The following is an 18,284-nucleotide window of genomic DNA, read 5'->3' on the forward strand; positions in this document are numbered from 1 at the left end:
ATTCTAAATTTTGAGCTTTTATGAAATTGTCCAGTTCTGAGTCAGCTATCAAAATGAGACCACGTGTTTCTGTAGTCTAATTCGTGATCCTACGGTTGACTGAGGGAGTTCCGGAACATGCATTTGTGGAGCGTCTACTCGGTGCCGGGCACTGTGCTCTGTTCTTTACAAGTGTGACTTCATCTACTCTTCATACAACCCTGTGTGTGGTGGGAGACGCTTTCACCCCCACTCTCCAGGCTCCGACAGGGAAATGACTGGGTCAAAGTCACACAACTGATCTGTGATGGACCCAGGGTGTTAACCCTTTTCTGTGGACTCTGAAGCGGAATCTTTGCACTTACCTCTATAATTCTGTAAGAATTTCACGACCCCGTTCTTGGCGCCAGGATTCCAGGAGGGCGGAGCACGGCAGGATGAAAGAGGTCCAGCCAGGGAAGGCGAGGCTGGCTGCGTAAACTGTGGAGGTCCACTTTGGCCTTGTTCTCACACCCCCTGGGACTGGGGGTGTCTGGCCATCAGTGACCACAAGGTGGCACTGTGGGCTGGGAGACTCTGGAGGGGCCTCAGGGATGCCCTATTCGCTCCAGGGCTTGTGCTCCCCCTAAGACAGGGAGGCCGAGGCTGGGAGTGCACGGTAATGTCCCCACAGGAAAGACGACCCTGCACAAGGCCAGGCGTCTGCGCCCACCCTCCCACTCTGCAGTATTTCGGCGGTGACCTGCCTCAGAGCTTGCTGTTCTGCAGGAGTCCCAGCCTCCCCTCCCCTGCCTTCAGCACCACTTTAAGACCCCTATGTTCCATGTCCCTCTCCCAAGGGCCGCTCCTTCAAGTGGAGCTCTGGGAGGGCCCAGACCCATTGAGTCAAAGTCCCAGGGATCTCTCCCCTACCCCTGCATTTGAAATCTCTCTAATCCCAGGAAAAGTGGAAGGGGTAGAGAAACAGTGGAGCTTTCTGACTTTCTCAGCCTTGGGCTCCTGGGGTGTGTGGGGGGAGGGGTGCTGAGCCACAAGATGGGCAAGCTCCCCACCCATACCTGTGGCCCGAACGTTCTGGATTCTGTGCCTTTGCTCACATTTCCAGGCCCACTCATCCTTCTCGGCTGTGTGAACGAGCCTCCTCCAGGAAGGCTTCCTAACCCTCCCACAGGGCTCTCACAGCTCCCCGTGCAGCCGGGCGTGCTGTGCATCGTCCCTCCCCCTCTCACCCCACTGCTCGAGTCCCCTTAGAGGAGTGCTGGGGGTGGACCTATGGTTGTTGGTGATGGGTGTTCCTGTAGACCTTGGCCAGGTAGAACTTGCTGACAGTACAGCCACTGAGTTGGAAATGAGCTCCCAGTCACGGGATGTGTACAGGAGTTAGGCTCCATGGCAGTTGAAATGCCAGGAAGCAACGAAGCCCCCGGCGCTCAGAGGAGGGCGGTGGAGAGGGACCTCAAGGAAAGCCTCTGCAGTTGAGACAGGAACTGGGTCTGCAGGGTGGGGGCAGTGGAGAGTGGGGATGAAGGCAAAGGCAAGGTTCCAGAATAACAGCCTGAACACAGGTAGGGGTGTGCAGGTTCACGGACCTGGGGCAGCAGCGAGAGGGGAGATAAGGAAGGCGGAGAGGGCGCAACCCACTCTGGAGTAATCCCCACCCCCATCCTGGGCGATTATTGGGCTTTTCGGGCAGGACACAATGTCCAGGACAGGGCTGGACCTGATTCATTCTTGTGACCCTGGGGCCCAGCCCAGGGAATGTGGGTGGACATTGGTCGAGTGATGGAAAGAGGGAGCCTTTATAAATGTTTATTAAACCAAGGACCAGTGAGGTGTTGAGCAGAGCTGGTGGGGGAGGACAGAGCTCTCACTGTCCTGTGGGCATTTCTGTGGGACCAGCCCCTCATGCCCACGTGGCCACTGATGGCTGGCGTCCACCCAGCACCTCCCCCAACACATCCCCAGGACGTCCTATTACAAAAGTGAACAAATGCAACGTTTTTCTTTTACAAATGACATTTTCCATCCCCAGCCAGCAGGGGTGGGGTCGGGAGCTGGTTGAAAGTGGCAGTCCATGAAAAAGGCAACAACTTGTATAAAATGAGCACTGAGGAGTGAGCCCAGAGCTGGGAAGCTGAGATTCCACCCGAGCGGGGCACATATAACAATTCCACAGCAAACTGCCTGCCTCCTTCCGCTGCACTCTCAGTGGGGTGAGATGGGCTTGGGCTCTGGACCAGCTCGACCTGCATCTGGGAGGCCCCTCCTTGCTTGTGGCTGGGTGGGGCTCCAGGGTCACGTCAGTCTCTTAGGGGAGCATCTAGAGGCAATGCCTGAAGGATCAATGGGCACATTTCCAGTTTTGGTGCGGGGTGGACCCCACCCCAGAGTGGGAAACTGGCGGGTGAGGCTGGGTGGTATGCCTGAAGCTTCCAGAGGCTCTGAGAGGTGAAGAGACTTGGCCCATGCAACACAGCTGGTCAGCGGGTCCAGCGTCCCACCGTGGTGGCCCTTGCCTGTCCTCGAGATGACAGAAAAAGGGCTTACATGGCAGGAAAAGGGGAGCCCAGACAGCGGGGTGGGATGGCATGACTTAGACAAGGCAGCAAAGTGCATAGGGGCCCGGCTGGGAGGCAGGACATGGGTCCAGTCATGCCTCTGCCACTGGGGCACCTCGGATTAGCAATTTTCCTTCTCTTGGCCTCAGTGTTCCTGCCTGTCACATGAGGCGGCGGACTTGATTTTTTCTCTGTCTTTTTTATAACTACAGTTCTACCCAGGGTCCTAGGGGAAGAGAAAAGAATAAACTGGGCCTCTTATACCCAGAGCAAAAGAAACCCATGCTCCTGAGTGATTGGACAATGGGCCCAAAGGGGCACTGGGCCATGGGCCTGACCTCTAACCTTCCTCCTATCAGTCAGGCTGGCCCAGGCTTGAGGGAAGGCACTTCGTGGTGGAGTGGGGGAAGGACAGCAGGGGCCTGCTGTCTGGTTTGGCATCAAAGACCCTCTGCTTACGGTTTGGGGACAATACAGACAAAGGAGCAAGACTTTGCCCCTGGGGTTAGTCCCAGGTCCACAGCTATCTGTCAGTGATGCTGCCACAGAGGCCTGCAGAGTCCCCACTGGCACTGGCACATTAACATACAAATCGCCCAGGACCTGTGTCAGCCCAGGGTAGCAGTTCGTGACGTGGCCCCAGGCCACACCATTTGTCACAAGGTGGTGGGGCCCCTGGAAGCCTGTCCCCCCATGTCTGTGCAGTGCAGGGCCACCTTGGGGTTGGCTCCAGGCTGCCGAGGGTAGGCACCCTCCCGCACCAGGCGCCGGCACTGCACACCCTGCCCCACGCTGACGCTCTGCAGCGCTGGGAGGTGGAGGAGCAGTGTCTCAGGCAGGGGCACCAGGCCTGTGCCCGACAGGTCCAGCTCCTGCAGAGAGCCCAGGCCTGAGAACACCTCGGCTCCTGCCCACTTGAGCTTGGGGTTGCCCGACAGGTCCAGGACCTGCAGGCCGTGCAGCTCACGGAAACCATGGGGTTCCAGTTGGGGGAGACCCTGCAGGCTCCCCAGCGACAGGTGTGTCAGGTCAGCCAGTCCCGAGAAGGCCCCCGGGCCGATGGCAGCCAGCGGGTTCCCATCCAGGCTCAGGTAGCGCAGGGGCAAGTCCCGGAGGTCAGGCACTGTGCGGAGCCGGTTCCAGGCCAGGTTCAGGCTCTGAATGGTAGGCGCGGGCAGGCTGGCCCGGGCGGGGTGGGGCGCCAGGCGGTGGATGAGGTTGTGGGAGAGGTCCACGTGCAGCCCCCTGCCCTGGCTGTGGGTAGTGAAGGCGGACACTGGGACCTCACGGAGCCGGTTGTGGCTGAGGTTCACATCACTCAGGGGCGAGCTGGTGAAGCTGTCGGCAGGCAGGGCTGCCAGGCCGTTGTGGCTGAGGTCGAGCGACTCCAGGTAGCGAAGGCGGGAGAAGGCGGTGGGCGAGATGCTGGTGAGCAGATTGTGGCTGAGATCCAGGCCGGCCAGCGTGGTATAGCCTGGCCCTGCCAACACCGACTCGTTCACGGTCTCCAGCCGGTTGGAGGACAGGTCCAGGTGAGTTGTGTCCAGAGGGATGGGCACAGGCACGATGTGGGGGCCCAGGCCACTGCAATCCACTCGAGTCAGGCTGAAGCTATCAAAGAGGCCGAAGGTTTCCACCTCACACTGGCACCCGGGGAAGCACGGCCGGGTGGTCTGGACCCAGCGCACGGCCAGCAACAGCAGCAGGGGCCACAGCATGGTGGGGGCTAGAAAGAGAGCCATAGGTGAGTGCTGACATCAGGCACCCCTGGATGGTTCTAAGCCCACCCCACAGGACACCAGTCAGTATGTCTAGGTGCAGCTGCAAGTTGCCACCGGCACCCTGTCCTCCCAGGATGCCTTCCCCGAATACTACTCCTTGTATAGCTCCTCTTCCCTGTTACTCTCAGGCCTTGGTGGGGTAAAGGGGGTGAGGCCAGATGGGTGGATTTTCAACTGGATGCAGCAAAACCCTATCTTAAATAAGATTAGCAGATGAAAAGTGGGCCAGTTCTGGCTGAAGGGAGGGCAGGGGCCTGGAACCCTCCGTGCCTGCTCACCATCTCTGCTGCAGGATGTTAATGAGCCCTACTGGGAGCCCATTGGAGTAGATGGATCTATGGCTGGGCTCCAGGGCTCTGGCAATCTAGGGTCCACGGGCTGGTCTTGGTCCAGATCCTATTAGGGAGGCGCTCACAGCTTAGGGGTCAGGGTCAGGGTGCTGAGCATGTGCCGTGTACTGTGTTAGCTGTCTCACTACACAGGCTCAATTCACCCTCACAACCACAAAAATTGCAAGGTGGGCCCTGGCTGGTGTGGCTTAGTGTACTGAGTGATGGCCTACAAATCAAAGGGTCACTGGTTCAATTCCCAGTCAGGGCACATGCCTCTTGCAGGCCAGGTCCCCAGTTGGGGGCATGCCAGAGGCAACCACACATTGAGGTTTCTCTCCCTCTGTCTAAAAATAAATCTTTAAAAAAAGTTGCAAGGTAGAAATTTCTGTGACTGCTTCACAAAGAGGGAATGGAGGCTTAGAGAGGTTCAGAAAGTCACGCCTGGCCACAAGTAACTGGGAGGGGAAGCAGATGGAGCACAAGGAAGCATGGCTCACCGTCGCAGTTTGGCAGTGGCTGAGCCATGCCTGAGGCTCACATGGCAGCCTCCCAGAACAAGGCCTCTCCCTGAGAGGAGTGGCCCTACCCTATCTCTTTAGTGGGTGACAATGGACCAGTCCACAGTCCTAAGCCCCCTCACCTAGCCTGTCCTCCAGAGGCAGGATCCTTTATTCCGATTGTCTAGACTTCCCGATGGGCTCTGGAATACCCATCCCAAGCTTCTTACCCCTTGCTCTGTCTCTACTCCCAGATAATATAGGTATTACCCCCTCTGGCTCTTCCTTTAACCTGGGCAGCTAGGCTGGTTCTCCCATTATACAGATAAAGAAACAGAGGCTCAGAGAGGAAAAGGGTTTACCCCACCTAGTAAAAAGCAGGGCACGATTAGAACCCAGGCCTGCTCAATCCCAATTCCTCTGTTTTCATCTGTTGCCTCCGGCAGGACTGGCAAGGAGGCTGGTGAAGAGACAAGATCCAAGAGGGGCTTTTTCCAGACATGGGCTATGGTATAAGCCATGTTCCCTCTCCTGGAAGTCTCCATCCCTGTACAATTACGCTGTAGCTGCCACACATCAGGCACTACACGTACACTGTCACATTCAGTCCTCACACCCACGTATGTCTGTCTGGCCCAAAGCCTGTGCACACACCCACTGTAGCTCTGTGATGCTCATGGGAAGATGAGGAATGGGTGAGTGATGAAGGCATCTAACCGGACAGTCTCTGGTTGTCCCCTCCCGCCACACGGCAGCCACGCGGCCCAGGGGGCGGGGGGGGGGGGGGGGGGTGTGGAAGGCGCCCTGCCTCACGCCAGCAGGTCTTGTCACCTGGGATAGCCTTGCTCTGCACCCTGCCCTATATTCCCCTGCACCCTCCCACTGGCCTTCAGGGAGGGATGGACCGGGGACCTGCCTGCCTTCTAGACTGAAGTGGATGTGGAGGGAACAACAAGATAGTATTACCAGCCCTCCATGAAACTTTAAAGGGGCAGCTACCTGATCCACACACGGGCTCTGCATGGGGGCCGGAAGAAGTGGGGCTCTTCTCCCCTGCCCTGCTATGGGGTCCCTCCTCTCCCACGCCTTTCTATTATAGAATACAATCTGAGGATTAAATCCAGCCCAGGTGCATCCTGGGCTTGGTCCCAACTGTGGCAAGGTAGTGTTCCCACGTCTGGAACAAAAAGGAAAATAATTAATTTGCTGCAGGCAGCCTTTGTTCCCCTGAATGAGAGCTTCTTACCACAGGGATTCATTACCACTCAGGGTCCCGCCTTCCCTGCTAAGCTGATCTGCTCATACTCACCCTTCCTGGGGTTTAAACAAACAACACAAGTACAAAAAAAAGGCCCTAAGATCACTCTTTTGTTTCCAATAGGGTACATTATACAATGTACCTATTAAATGCCAAATGGCCTCTCATGAGCTCCTGCTTATGTAACCGGGAGCTCAAACCAACCCTCCAGAGAGGGGGCCTCTTGCTGCCCCGCTCCAGGCCTCAGCCTTGTCCTCTGAACCACAAAGCAGTAATTCTTGCCCTGACCCCCTCACATGAGCGGATGGGCACTCCCTGAAATGCAATCCAACTGTGAAGAGCTATGCACGCACGCAAGATGCTCATCAGTGGGCCACTGTGAGGATGGAATCAAGGCAATGGTAGGGCCAGCGGATGTAAAAGGAGCAGGGGCGTAAATGAGACCTAGCGCTCCCAAGGTATCCTGGACAGGTCCTCGCTCAGCCCCGCACAGTGGACAGCTCTCCCTGGGCTCCTGTTCCTTGCCAGGCCCGGATGCCCCCCTGGGAAGTGCCGGCACTGAGTCAGAGCCGGTCCTCACCAGGTGCTGGCGCTGAACACGTGTTCTCTCATATGCAATCCTCAGTCCATTTTAGAGGACTGGCAGGAAACCGAGCATGTGCAAAGGCAGGTGGTGGAGCTGAGAACTGAACTCTTGCCTTTGGAACCTCGTAATTGGCTTGGTTCCAGTGGAATGTACACTTCTGTGTGTCTCTGGGAAAAGAAGAGGTAGGTGTCCAGAGTCCCAGGGCCAAACTCTAGCTGTGAGTGACCACTGTGATGACGCAGACGCCAAGATTTTTAGTATTTAGTGGCTCTGGGGTTTTCCTGAGGTCACAGCAGAGCCCAGAAGACCCTCAGGAGCATCCTAGGCTGTCGGGAAAAGAGAAAGGAGAAATCCCTGAGAGGCCTCACAGCTTTGGGCCCAGAAGTGGGCAAAGGCAGAGGTGCGGGCCGGTGGTCTTTGAACGCCAGGGCCCGTGTTCTGCTCAGAGGGCGTGTCCCCTTTGGAGGACCACACAGCAGGGTGCCTTCGTGTGTCCCGGAGACACTGGGCTCAGCCACTGCCGCTGGAGGAAGGCCTTCAGAAAAGGCTCAGGGGCCCAGGGGAGGGCAGAGTTTCCCAGGAGGGGACTGAGGGAAGATAAGGAAAATTCCTGCTGGGGCACAGCACTTACAGTTAAAAAGGACTTTGCTTATTTGACGTTGGGAGGTTGCAGAGTGGGCGTGCAGTGCCTCACTTCAGTGATGAAGGGAGTGTGCGGTGACTTGTCCCTAGATCCCAGGGAGGCGTGGCCACCAAAGCTCTCCCAGCCCACTCGGGTTGGCTGCTGGCTCTCCTGGGGACTCGGGGAGTCCATAAAAATAACGTTCCGAAGAGTCTGCAACCTCATGCAGGGGGCTGATGCCATAATGATAGATATCATAAGATAAATTGCATGTCTAGGACAACTGTAACTATGCATTAAAAAAAAAACAAACCCAACCCAAATCCTAATTTTAGAAAGGCCAAAAGAAAATATACCAACACAACAGTGGTTTTCTTTAGATGGTAGAATCTGAGTGATTTAAACATGTCAATCTTTTCACACCCTGCCCCCACTCCATGTCCTCTCTTATAGTAAAAGAAAAAAATGTTATATATAATGTATATATAACACACTGAGTCACAAAGGCTCCTAACAGGACTGCCTCACTCATGACTCTCTCTGCTTTCTCTGATGCTGGGCAGCCACAGGCTCTGAGCCTCAGTCTCCCCACCTGTGAAATGGGATATTAATAGCCACCTCACAGGACCATCATGAAGATGAAACAAAACTACAGAAATAAGGCACCTAGTGGGACTCCCAGTACAGGGAAGGGCAGAGTGGGCTGCCCTGCCTTCCTTCCCAGACAGCAGCTGACGGGGTGGGGATCAGCAGGTGGGCCCAACCCCACCTCTTCCTTCTTCCTTTAGAACCATGTCTTCACAATGCCAAAGCCCTTATCAGCGCCCTCCTGGACAGGCATTCTTTCCAGACAGGCCACACTATGATATTTCTCAACAGGGCTTCTGGGTCTGGGAAGGGATGAGTAATGTGAGTTCCCCTTGACAAAAACCATCAGCCTCCGCTCCGTGGAGAGGAAAGGCCTTCATGGGGAGACAGCCTTAGACACCAACGTGCACTGCTGACTGGGAAAGTCACTTTACTTCTCTGGACCGGTTCCTTCAGCTGTGACTCTGAGATGGTACTGAGGGTCCCACTGGCCTCAGAAAGGCTGGATGTGATGAGCAGACAGAGAAGCTGGACGCCCCTGCGGGGAAATGAGACCCCAGTGGGCGGAAGCCACATCAGGGAAAGACTGCTCCTTTTCACTCTACCTATACCCATCCACAGCAGACATAACCAATCAGTCACAGCACCACTTCTTAGGGCATCTGCACAGGACCTCAGTCAGAGCTCTCCTCTGACTGGTGCTCTCCCCCCACTGATTAGAGTTGGCCCTTGACATGAAAGCTGCCGTTCTGGGATGCATTGTCTGATCTGAAGGCGTTACATCACTGGGAACAGGTGTCACCTGCTAAACCCAGCAACTTTGGGAAGTGTCCTCCTCTCCCTCAGCCCATTTCCTCGTCTGAAACGGAGACAACAATCCCTCCCACAAGGATGTTGCTATGAGGACTAGACGTCACGGAGCCAGGACACTGAGAGATGTGCAGTCAATGGGTGCCTGTGTCTCTCCCAGGAAATGTGGTAGAAGGAGTCCCCCAGAAAGGGCACCCATGACCACCTCCCATGTCCTTCACCTCTCCAGGCGTGGGGGTGAAGGGGGGGCGACGGGGCAACTATGCAGTGATGAGGCAGGTCCTGGACAACAGCCGTGGGTTCCAGTTTTAGTCTAGGCTCTGCACGGCCTGTTCACATCTTCAGACGCGTCCCCTCCCTCCCTGAGCCTGTGTCTCCAGCCCCACAATGAGAGGTTAGGTCTAGACAAGCCAGCTCCAGTGTTTTAGGCATTCAAAATTTAACAAAAGCATTTACTGAATCTCTGCTAAGTACTGTGTGAAGTGTATGTTGCGGTGGGGTGTGGATACTAAGTCCTCATGGGGCTTACTGACCAGCACTGGGGATAGGACCCTGACTCATAACGAGATCACGTATACCTGCCTTGGCCCCAGGAGACCAGGTTGGCCACTCTCTACATGACCTTTGCAGTTTTCTTCATTTCTTTTGAGCCTCGGTTCTTGCACCTGTGTTAACAGTATTAATTCTGTCTCCCTCTGGGAGCTCTGATCAGCCCTCTGGAGAAAGGAAAAGGCAGACAGCTGGTCACCACGGAAGGCTGAGGGGGGACAGGGATCTTTGGCTCCAGATACATCACTTCTTTTCCAAACCCTGACGTGCAGATAAAAGATCCACTCACCGATCAGCCAGGTTACAGAACACAAGGGCAGAAGGCCCAGGGCTCAGAAACTGTACCCACCCTTGGTCTGGGGGACACAGCATACAGTCCTCTGGGCAGGGGCCACAAGTTTGCTGGTGGCCCATGATGTCCGATGAGTACATGGCGTGGTCCTAACAGGCCCCAGGCGAGCCTCCCCACGGTGGCACTCTAGGCCTTGCTAGACTGTCTCTAAAACAACTTTGAAGTCTCAAAAACCTTCTGACTTCCTACTTTTGCCCCCAGAAATCAAGTTCTCCCTAGCAAGGAGACATCTGCAAGTTGTGCCACCTTCCTCCTTCCCCTGGCTGAGCTCCCCATCTTATTTATTGATTTTTTGAGAGACAGAGAGAGGAAAGGGGAAGAAAGGAAGGAGGAGAAAAAACAGATTTTTTGCTCCACTTATTTATGCATTCATTGGTTGATTCTTGTATGCGCCCCGACCAGGGATTGAACCCTCAACCCTGGCATACTGGGAAGACACTAACCAACTGAGCTACTCCACCAGAGGCCAGCCCCCGCCCTGCCCCCCCTCAGTCTGGATTTGGACCTATAGTGATGGTGGCAGCCGCTGAACTAATCTCAGCCTCTGCTCACACTTCCCCAAATGCAGAGAGAGTTCCAGGGCTGGGGAGCTGGAAGGCCCCTGCGAGAGTAACTGAGGCAGACAGGGGCAGTGACAGCAGGGAAGTGGACCCAGGATCCGAGTCCTGACGCCTCACACTGCTGCCAGCATCACCCGTATCCACCGGCCTGCCCTGGCCCCACCAGTGGAACAAAGCCCCTTCTGTCCACTCAGGCTCCTGGACCACCCCTCCCTCCCTTGCTTGTTCCCCGGGGGCGTGTCGCACCACACTTTGGGCACACCTCCACAGACACAGACAGAGTAAATTCTCTGTCATTAGTTGTTTACCTGCCCGTTTCCTGACTTGAAGTGTGAGCAGCTTGAAGCAATGGCCCCGCCTTCTTCACCTGCTTGCCCCTTCCCCCACCTGAGGCCAGAGCCAGGCCTGGCGGGTGGCACTGCTGGATAAATAGAGTCGGCAGTTAAGAGTCAACCGCTGGACTCAGATCTGAATGCAGCTCTGTATCTACCAGCCTCAGTAAAGTCTCAATCCGGTTGGGTCTCGGTGTCCTCAGTAAGGATCACAACACAGGGTTGGTGAAAGCATTATGGGACAGAGGGCGTGTGAAGCATTCAGCTCACTTGCTATCTGCCGCACTCGAAGTGCTCAGGGCACAGGAGACGGTGCTGGTCATGATTTACTAGGCTTCCAGAGGACACTGATGGTATCATTTTTCTTTATGTTCCTCTGTTCTCAAGAACCCAATGCAGTACCAGGCACCCGGCACGTCTGTGGCCGTTGTGCCAGCGTGCTCCGGTCACTGCGCGGGTGTCTGCCAGCAAGGCCCCACACTCCCTCCTCTGAGACCTCTCTGGGGCTAGCCGTTCTGGCTTGGCCCCCTTGGCAACGCAGCATCTCTGGCCCATAGGTTTGCCAGCTCCTCCACCACAGCTTCAAGAGGGAGACCCTGGCACAGGAACAAGGTGGGCAGGGAGCTGAGCCTCGGGCTGGACCGGAGCCCTGCACCGACTGGAGACAGGCCCTGGCCTCCCCCAGCTGCTCCTCAGTGCCCAGCTGCCTCCCACTCCGCTCCCTTCCTTGTGAGCTCACTCGAGCTGACGCCAGTGAAATCCCCAGGTGGAAATTCCATTAACATCCTGCCCCCCAACCACTTGTCAGCTCCGGAAACTCAAGGCAAAAAGAATTTCAGGGCCAACTCCCGGAGCCTTGAGGTCTGGCGCTCCCAACAGAACTGCTAACACCGCCCCTCTCTACAAACACATCAGCTCATCACGCACTTCTGTACCAGCACCTCGTGTCTGCCTCACCGCAACCTCTGACCGTGGGGATTACTGTCCTTGTTTTGCAGACAAGGAGACTGACATTCTTCAGCAGGGTAGTAGGGGAACCAGGTCTCAGCCTTAGAGGTCCTAGCTCCAAATCCAGTGCTTTTCATACCACGTGCCTCAGTGTACCAATGGCCGTGTGGATGATGGCTACCTGATCATGCTGGGCTATAAGGACATTTACCTATCTGTCCTCTCTTGGGCAGGGATGGGGTTAGATTCATTTTTATGTCTTTGGGGCTGAGCATTAGGGCTGGCACACAGTGAGTACTGCATGAAGGTATCCCGGGCATTTAGAATACCACCACCTCTCCTAAGGCACCTCTCAGCTTTTCCAGTGCCTCCCCAGTGGTTACCTGCCTAGTCACCCTGCAAGGTCACCAGGTTAGGTGGCATCCTACCCATTTTACCAGAGGTTCAGTGAGATCACTGAAGTGTCACACAACCTGGGAAGCCAGGGGCTGGACTCAGGAGCCAGGTAATCTGACACCCAGGGCCTGGCCTCCTCCAGAACATCCATACAGGTGCAGGTGGGCCCTGGGGGCCCAACCACCTCCCCTAGGGATGCTAATCCACAGGGAAACCAGCAAGGGTCCCAATATGGGCAAGGTCCCAATACTCAATATTTGTTCTCCTTGCAGTGTGTCTTCTTTCTGAAGCTTTTCTGAGGCGGCACGTGTGGACACGTGGGGAGGCAGCCCAGGGCACAGGAAATGGGTTTTGCAACCAGGCAGAAAGGGCCCCAACCCCACAGGGCCTCACCCACCACGAGGTGTGCGTGTGCCCTCACCCCTGAGTCTGGGTCTTCCCCTGTGACGTGGTGAGAAGCCCAGCACTGCTCCTAGCAGGCCACTGGGGTGATGGCATGAGAGAGAGAGAAGACAGCCTGGGCCTGGCACACGTGGGTGCTCACTGCATGTGGGCTCCTGTCCCCACCAATGAGTGATCTCAGGGACCAGGAAAGAACAAGGAGTTTCAACACCAGGAGACCCGAAGGCCAGGCAGGGGCAGGGGATCCACAAGATCCAAAACATCCACATCCCCTGAGGCCTCAGATTCTTTCTCAGTGCACAGTTCCTGAGCCCCTCTAGGGCTGCAAGTGCTGGCCGAGCACTACCAGGAAGTTAGTGAGTTTGGAAAAGGCTCAGAGGCCAAAGCAGGCTCAAGGAGTTGTGTCTCCTGTGACAAAATGCGAATCAGCAACCTGCCCTTGGTGGGTGGGTCAGTATCTTCTCCACCCTTCACCCCTAAGTCAGGCACTCACTCACACTGCCCAAATTGGCTCAGGAGACCTCCAGGCCTGGACTGTGGCAACAGCCATCTCCCTGGCCTCCCGCCTCCAATGGCCGGGCTTGCTGGGGGCCAGAGTACAATCCCAGCAGAAGACTAGGACCCCACCACTGCTTCCTGTGTAAAGCCTATCTCTCACCAGCCTAGAGGCCTGTCCCCCTCCTAGGGCCCTACGCCTTTGCACAGGCTCTTTCCTCCTACGAAGGTGGCCTTCTTTCCTTTGTCTGCTGTGCAGGATCTCACTCATTCAATTCCAAAGCCACTTCCTCTATGAGGCCTTCCCAATTTAACCTGTGTCCTCATCTGGCAAAAGGTCACCTTCCCCCTGGGTGTCCCTGGCCCCTGGGCCATCTGTCAAGGTAAGACATATTTCATGGTCTGTGGCCATCTCTGAATCCGACTGTGTCCAGCTCCTCTCCCGCATGGGGCCTGGCCATGTGAAGGGGGATAAATCAGATGAATGAAATGTCCTGGACAGAAAGCCTTCATACTAAGGGCTTTGCCAGGTGGTGAAATCAGGTGCAGGACCATAGTGAATGCAGTCTCCGCCTTCTATTGTCAGTGTAATTCAATAAATGTCTTCATAATGTAATAGACTACAAACCTCTTTTCATTTTATTAGCACATGTAATTCATTATCCTAGTTAACATTCACAAGAGATCAGCGAGATAGGAATTCCTATCCTCATTTGAAGGATGAGCACACTGAGAATCAAAAAGGTCAAGCTACTTGCCCAAGGCCACAGAACTAGGAAACAACGGAATAGGAGTGAAATCCAGGTCCTTCTGACTCTAAAAGGGTGGAGCACTCAACTGCCTTTAGACTGGTCTCCCAGCCTCCAGAACCACCAATAAGCCAAAGGAAGTTTCCTTAGAAGTCCCAATCCTGCCCTGTCATGCCTGTTTCAACCTTCCAGCAGCTCTCCATTGTCTAAAGGTTCAAATCCCTGCTCCTGGCATTCAAGGACTTCATATTTGGCCCTGCCTTCCCTCCCAGCCTCCAGTTGAATTCTAATCCACCTCCAACACCCCCCCACCCCACCTCTGTGATCAGAACACACAGAGCCATGCAGTGCAGTTCCCTCTGTGGGAGACACTTCCTACTTCCAGGGTATATTTACCTGGCTTCCCCCAGCTATTGCATTCCACCCTTCCACTCATTCCTGGGCTCCAAGGGGTCCTGGCCCATCTCACTCCATCCCTCCCTAACTTCAAAGCCACCTTCCCTCTCCCCCTTCAAAAGAGCAAATTAGTGTCAGGGAATTGGTCATGTCAGAACAAAGGTGTGTGTGAAAAGAAACATCAAAGTGTTTTCAGGTTCTGGGGTCTCAACCAGTCAGCCAGAATGGGAAGGGAAGAGAGAAGCTGTCAACACCTCTCTTCCCAGAGGGGAAACTGAGGCCCAGAGAGTGAAAGGAAAGTGCCAATGGGGGCCTCCTTTCCTAGGGAGGGGCTTGTGCCCCTCCATGACATCTGCAACATCCGGTGAAAATCTAAGTTTAAGACTGGGGCACAATGGGGGGTGGCAAGGTAGTAGGGTTATCTTTGCTATGCAGGATCAAAAGCCCAGCAGGCTCCTGCCGCCTGAGCCCTCCCTCTAGGGTCAGACTTGGGCTTTGCAAGCCTGGACTTCCCCGAAGAGTAGAGCAAATAGGGAGGAGGCATGGGAGGGGTTCCTGAGACATCTACTCGCCCAGGCCTAAAGTGGACGGACTCGGTTCTCAGGCAGGCTCTGGAAGGCTGCCCTGGTTATCCCCAATGAATGCTGGGCACTTCCAGGGAGCGCTCACCCTCATCCATAACAGACTGAGCAACTTGCCCAGTGCAGTACTGTGGGCCATTCGCTACCTTTCTGTGCAAAGTTCCTAACCCTTCGCAGTCCACCTGGGAGTCTCGGAGCCAGCGCCACGGACAAGCCCGTCACCTACCAGAGCAGAGGGCTGGTCCCCTCAAGATGCAAACGGAGAGCGGATCTCAAAGCGGAGCCGGGACTGGGGCTGGCCTCTCTGCACCGTAGACTTGTCTCTCTCGGTCACATACACTCTCCGAGAAGCGCGGGGCAGGCAACACCGGCTGCCCTCTCCTCAGCTCCCGGTCGGGGCACTCGACCCACCGCGTCCCTCTCCCCATCTAGCTGGTTCGGCGAGGGTGTCGGGCACATTCCTCACGCCCTGGCCAGGGCCAGTATCCAGGTGCTGCCGATTCCCCCACCCGCCAATCCTATCTCATCCCTCTGGGCTCTGCGACCCCAGAGGACGAAAGAGGGGAGGGATGCCAGTGCCCCTTGACCAGACTTCAGCGGAGAGGAGGATACGGACTGTTGCCGGAGGAACCCGGAGAAAAGTTTGAAGCCAAGTCCGGGGGGTGGTTGGGGTGAACAGCAGGGGAGCGAGGAGTTGGGGGCGGTGTCTGGCTCTCCGCGCGCGCACACTCCACGGACTCCCAACCTAGACACGTCGACAGGCTCAGACCACGTAGCGGACACACAACGATGCACCCACCAACACCCACAACCAAACGAGGGCCCACAAAATGTGCACAAAAAAGCGAAACAGTCACGCAAAGCCATGGGCACACAAAGGCGCAGGCAGATCCACGTCCCCAGACCCAAATCCACAAAGGCCCACAAACGCGAGATGCACGTGTCCGCACAAAGACCCCAGAGGCGCTGGCCCACAGCCGCGATCCGAGCCTTTGTCTCTTTGAAGCCCTCTCCCCCTGGAGTGGGATCCCCACTCCCGCCGAGTGCCGGGCGTCCCGCGGCTGCGGCTGCCACCCCAGGTCCAAAAAAAGTTGAGAGGCCCTCGTCCTCGGCCCTGTGTCCAGCGCCGCCCGCCTGCCTGATGGGGCGGCTGGGTTGGTGATGGGGGCTTCAGACTTTCGCTCGCAGCGTGGACTCCCATTCCACCCGGGGACCCGCACCCACCTGGAAGCCTGCGCCGCCGCCGCCTCGGCACGCTCACCCAGGCGGCCCGGCCGCGGGCTCTCGGGCCGGCGCTTTTCTCTGTGCCGCGCGGCCCGGCCCCCCCACCCCCCCGCCCCGGTCCCCGCCCCGGTCCCCGCCCGCCTCCGGGAGAACCCTCAGCCCGCCAGACACCCAGTGGCGGCTCCGGCTGGCGGCCCCGAGACTTAGGGAGTGTCACCAAAGTGCGGGCCTTTCCTGGAGCGCTCTCCGCTCCCAGCCCGCGCCCGCCCGCAGAGCCCGCGCCGAGCCCGGGTTCCACCCTAGGGAGCGTCTCAAAAGTGCGTACGCTGCTCCCGCCCAATCCAGTCGATCTTGCTCCCAGCTTCCAGGAACCCGGATCCCTACCCCCTCTCCGAAGTGCCTGAGAAGTCTCAGCAGATGGCCCTCTAGGTCGGTAACATCTGGAGGTCGCTGGAGTTTGTGTGTGGGGGTAGGGTGGGAGGAGGATTGGGGGAGGGAGTTGGTAAGAAAGAGATTGGGTGGACGAGGTTTCCTCTTCTCGAGTTGGTATCCTTTTTTTTTTCTCCTTCGGGTGAAAGGGGTCCAGAGATGTTAGCGAGAGGCAGACCAAGAATCTGAAGCGGAGGGAGACAGGCTGAAAGACGAACCTGCAGAGAAAGGAGATTCGGGATGAGGCAGAAAGCCTGGCAGGAGAGAAGAAAGCATCAGACTTTTTTTTTTTTTTTTCCTGGAGGGAACCATGGAACTTCTGGTTTCTGGGATTCTAAGAAGGGAAACTGCATGTGTGACTAGGCAGCGATGTAGGTCTATTCTTGCCTCTGCAGCCCACCCCTCTCACCCCTGTCTGTAGTAAAAAAGGCAGAAAGACATCCAAAAAACTTTAAAAAATTGCCTGATGGGTGCATTCCCCACAGGTGGATGGGGGAGGTCTGAGTCTCCCAGTTTACAGACTGGAGGAGGAGGGGGAGTTCTAATGCACCCCAGAGGCATGGGGTGTGGGGCATTGTTGAGAGGGGCTTTAGTCTCCACCCCTGGACCTCTCAGGAGCTTTCCTACTATGCAAAGATTGGGCAGTGTTCCCCCTGCAGTAGCCCAGGCTTGCACACCCAGTCTTTTTATCACTTTCCGTATTTTTTTTTTAATTAAAAATGTTGTTTAGACTTGTGTGTGTCTGCCTGTCTGCCTGGGGAAGGAGGGAGGCAAGTAGGGAGATAGGGAAGGTGAGTAGAGGCCACTACCCCCGGCCTCAGGGCAGCAAAAGCAAAGCTGCTGCCCACAGAACAAAGTGCTCTTGCAAGTCTTCCCTCTGCACTCAAAAGTGTCCGTGTAGTGTGGCGTGAGGTCTTCACTCGCCTGGGCCCAGACCCTTGGACCTCGTGGACTCGCCAGGAGGGACGTGCAGGGGGAAGGCTGGGAGCCTGAGTGTGGTACAGGGAGAGCTCTCCTCTCTCCTCTGTGCCCATCCTCCTCCCCCAGCTTCCAGGAGTGTGAGGCCAATGCGGCCACCCGCTCAGACTTCTCATCAGTCTTTGAAATTGTACCACAGACTCCTTCGCATCCACTCACCTCTCACAATCAAGCTGAATAAGTGGGCTGCTGAAAGTCATCTCTGCACCCACTCAGGGTTCTCAGTGCATCCCAAGGCCCTCGGAAGGAGCCAGAGCCCCCCTGGCACTGGAGGGGAGAGAGACTGGAAAAAGCAAAAAGTAGCATTTGGTGAGGACCCCAAGCTTGGTGTACAAGGGTCAGTCTCCAGTCCTGCCACTTTCCAGCTCTGGGGAAAATTGAGGAATTTACCTAAGGTCTCTGTTGTGTGGAGTGAAACCAGGTAGCGAGGTAAAGCGTTAGTCTGGCTCTCTGGAAGGACCGCTGTGTGTTGTTGTGCGGTGATTGTCCTGGGATGTCTCCTGTAAGCGGTGGGGTAGAGTGTGGAAAGCCCAGCAGGCTTGGGAGGGAGGACACAGGGACTCTGGCCCCACTAGCCCATCTGTGGTCAGCCTCCCCCACTTCCTGTGGGGTTGGGACTTTCTTTCAAAGAAATCCCCCCTATCCCTTAACCCTGGCCTAGGGACTTCTAACCTTCGCCTTCCATGTGTGTTGTGGAGTGAGGCTCACTTCCGCACCTGAGAAGTGGAGACGAATATTCCGTTCCTGGGGAACTCAGGGATGCTATCTCCCACTGCCCTTTGTATGCAGAGTGGAGCCAGCTGGGCTAGAGGCTCTAAGCCCCTCCAAAGGGCCTCTCAGTCACTATAAGCATGACAAACAACACCGAGGCTGGTGGCTGGC

At 56.2% G+C, this 18,284-nt stretch overlaps 1 protein-coding gene across 4 annotated transcripts; it reads right to left on the reverse strand.

Annotated features, from left to right (window-relative positions):
• Positions 1 to 1,776: 1,776 nt before the first annotated feature.
• On the reverse strand, positions 1,777 to 16,159 carry TSKU (tsukushi, small leucine rich proteoglycan). Of its 4 annotated transcripts, XM_036028776.1 has the most exons (3): positions 15,996 to 16,046; positions 6,986 to 7,158; positions 1,777 to 4,263 (listed from the first exon to the last, which is right to left on the reverse strand). In XM_036028776.1, exon 3 carries the CDS (start codon positions 4,253 to 4,255, stop codon positions 3,194 to 3,196), a length of 1,062 nt encoding a protein of 353 aa, XP_035884669.1. In that variant the 5' UTR covers positions 4,256 to 4,263; positions 6,986 to 7,158; positions 15,996 to 16,046; the 3' UTR covers positions 1,777 to 3,193. The 4 variants fall into 4 exon arrangements, with proteins under 4 accessions (XP_035884669.1, XP_035884671.1, XP_035884670.1 ...); XM_036028778.1 differs by lacking the exon at positions 6,986 to 7,158 and having other exon boundaries at positions 15,996 to 16,159; XM_036028777.1 differs by lacking the exons at positions 6,986 to 7,158; positions 15,996 to 16,046 and adding an exon at positions 14,998 to 15,086.
• Positions 16,160 to 18,284: the final 2,125 nt, after the last annotated feature.

Source organism: Phyllostomus discolor, chromosome 6 (genome assembly GCF_004126475.2).
Source record: "Phyllostomus discolor isolate MPI-MPIP mPhyDis1 chromosome 6, mPhyDis1.pri.v3, whole genome shotgun sequence".
Lineage (NCBI taxonomy): Eukaryota > Metazoa > Chordata > Mammalia > Chiroptera > Phyllostomidae > Phyllostomus > Phyllostomus discolor.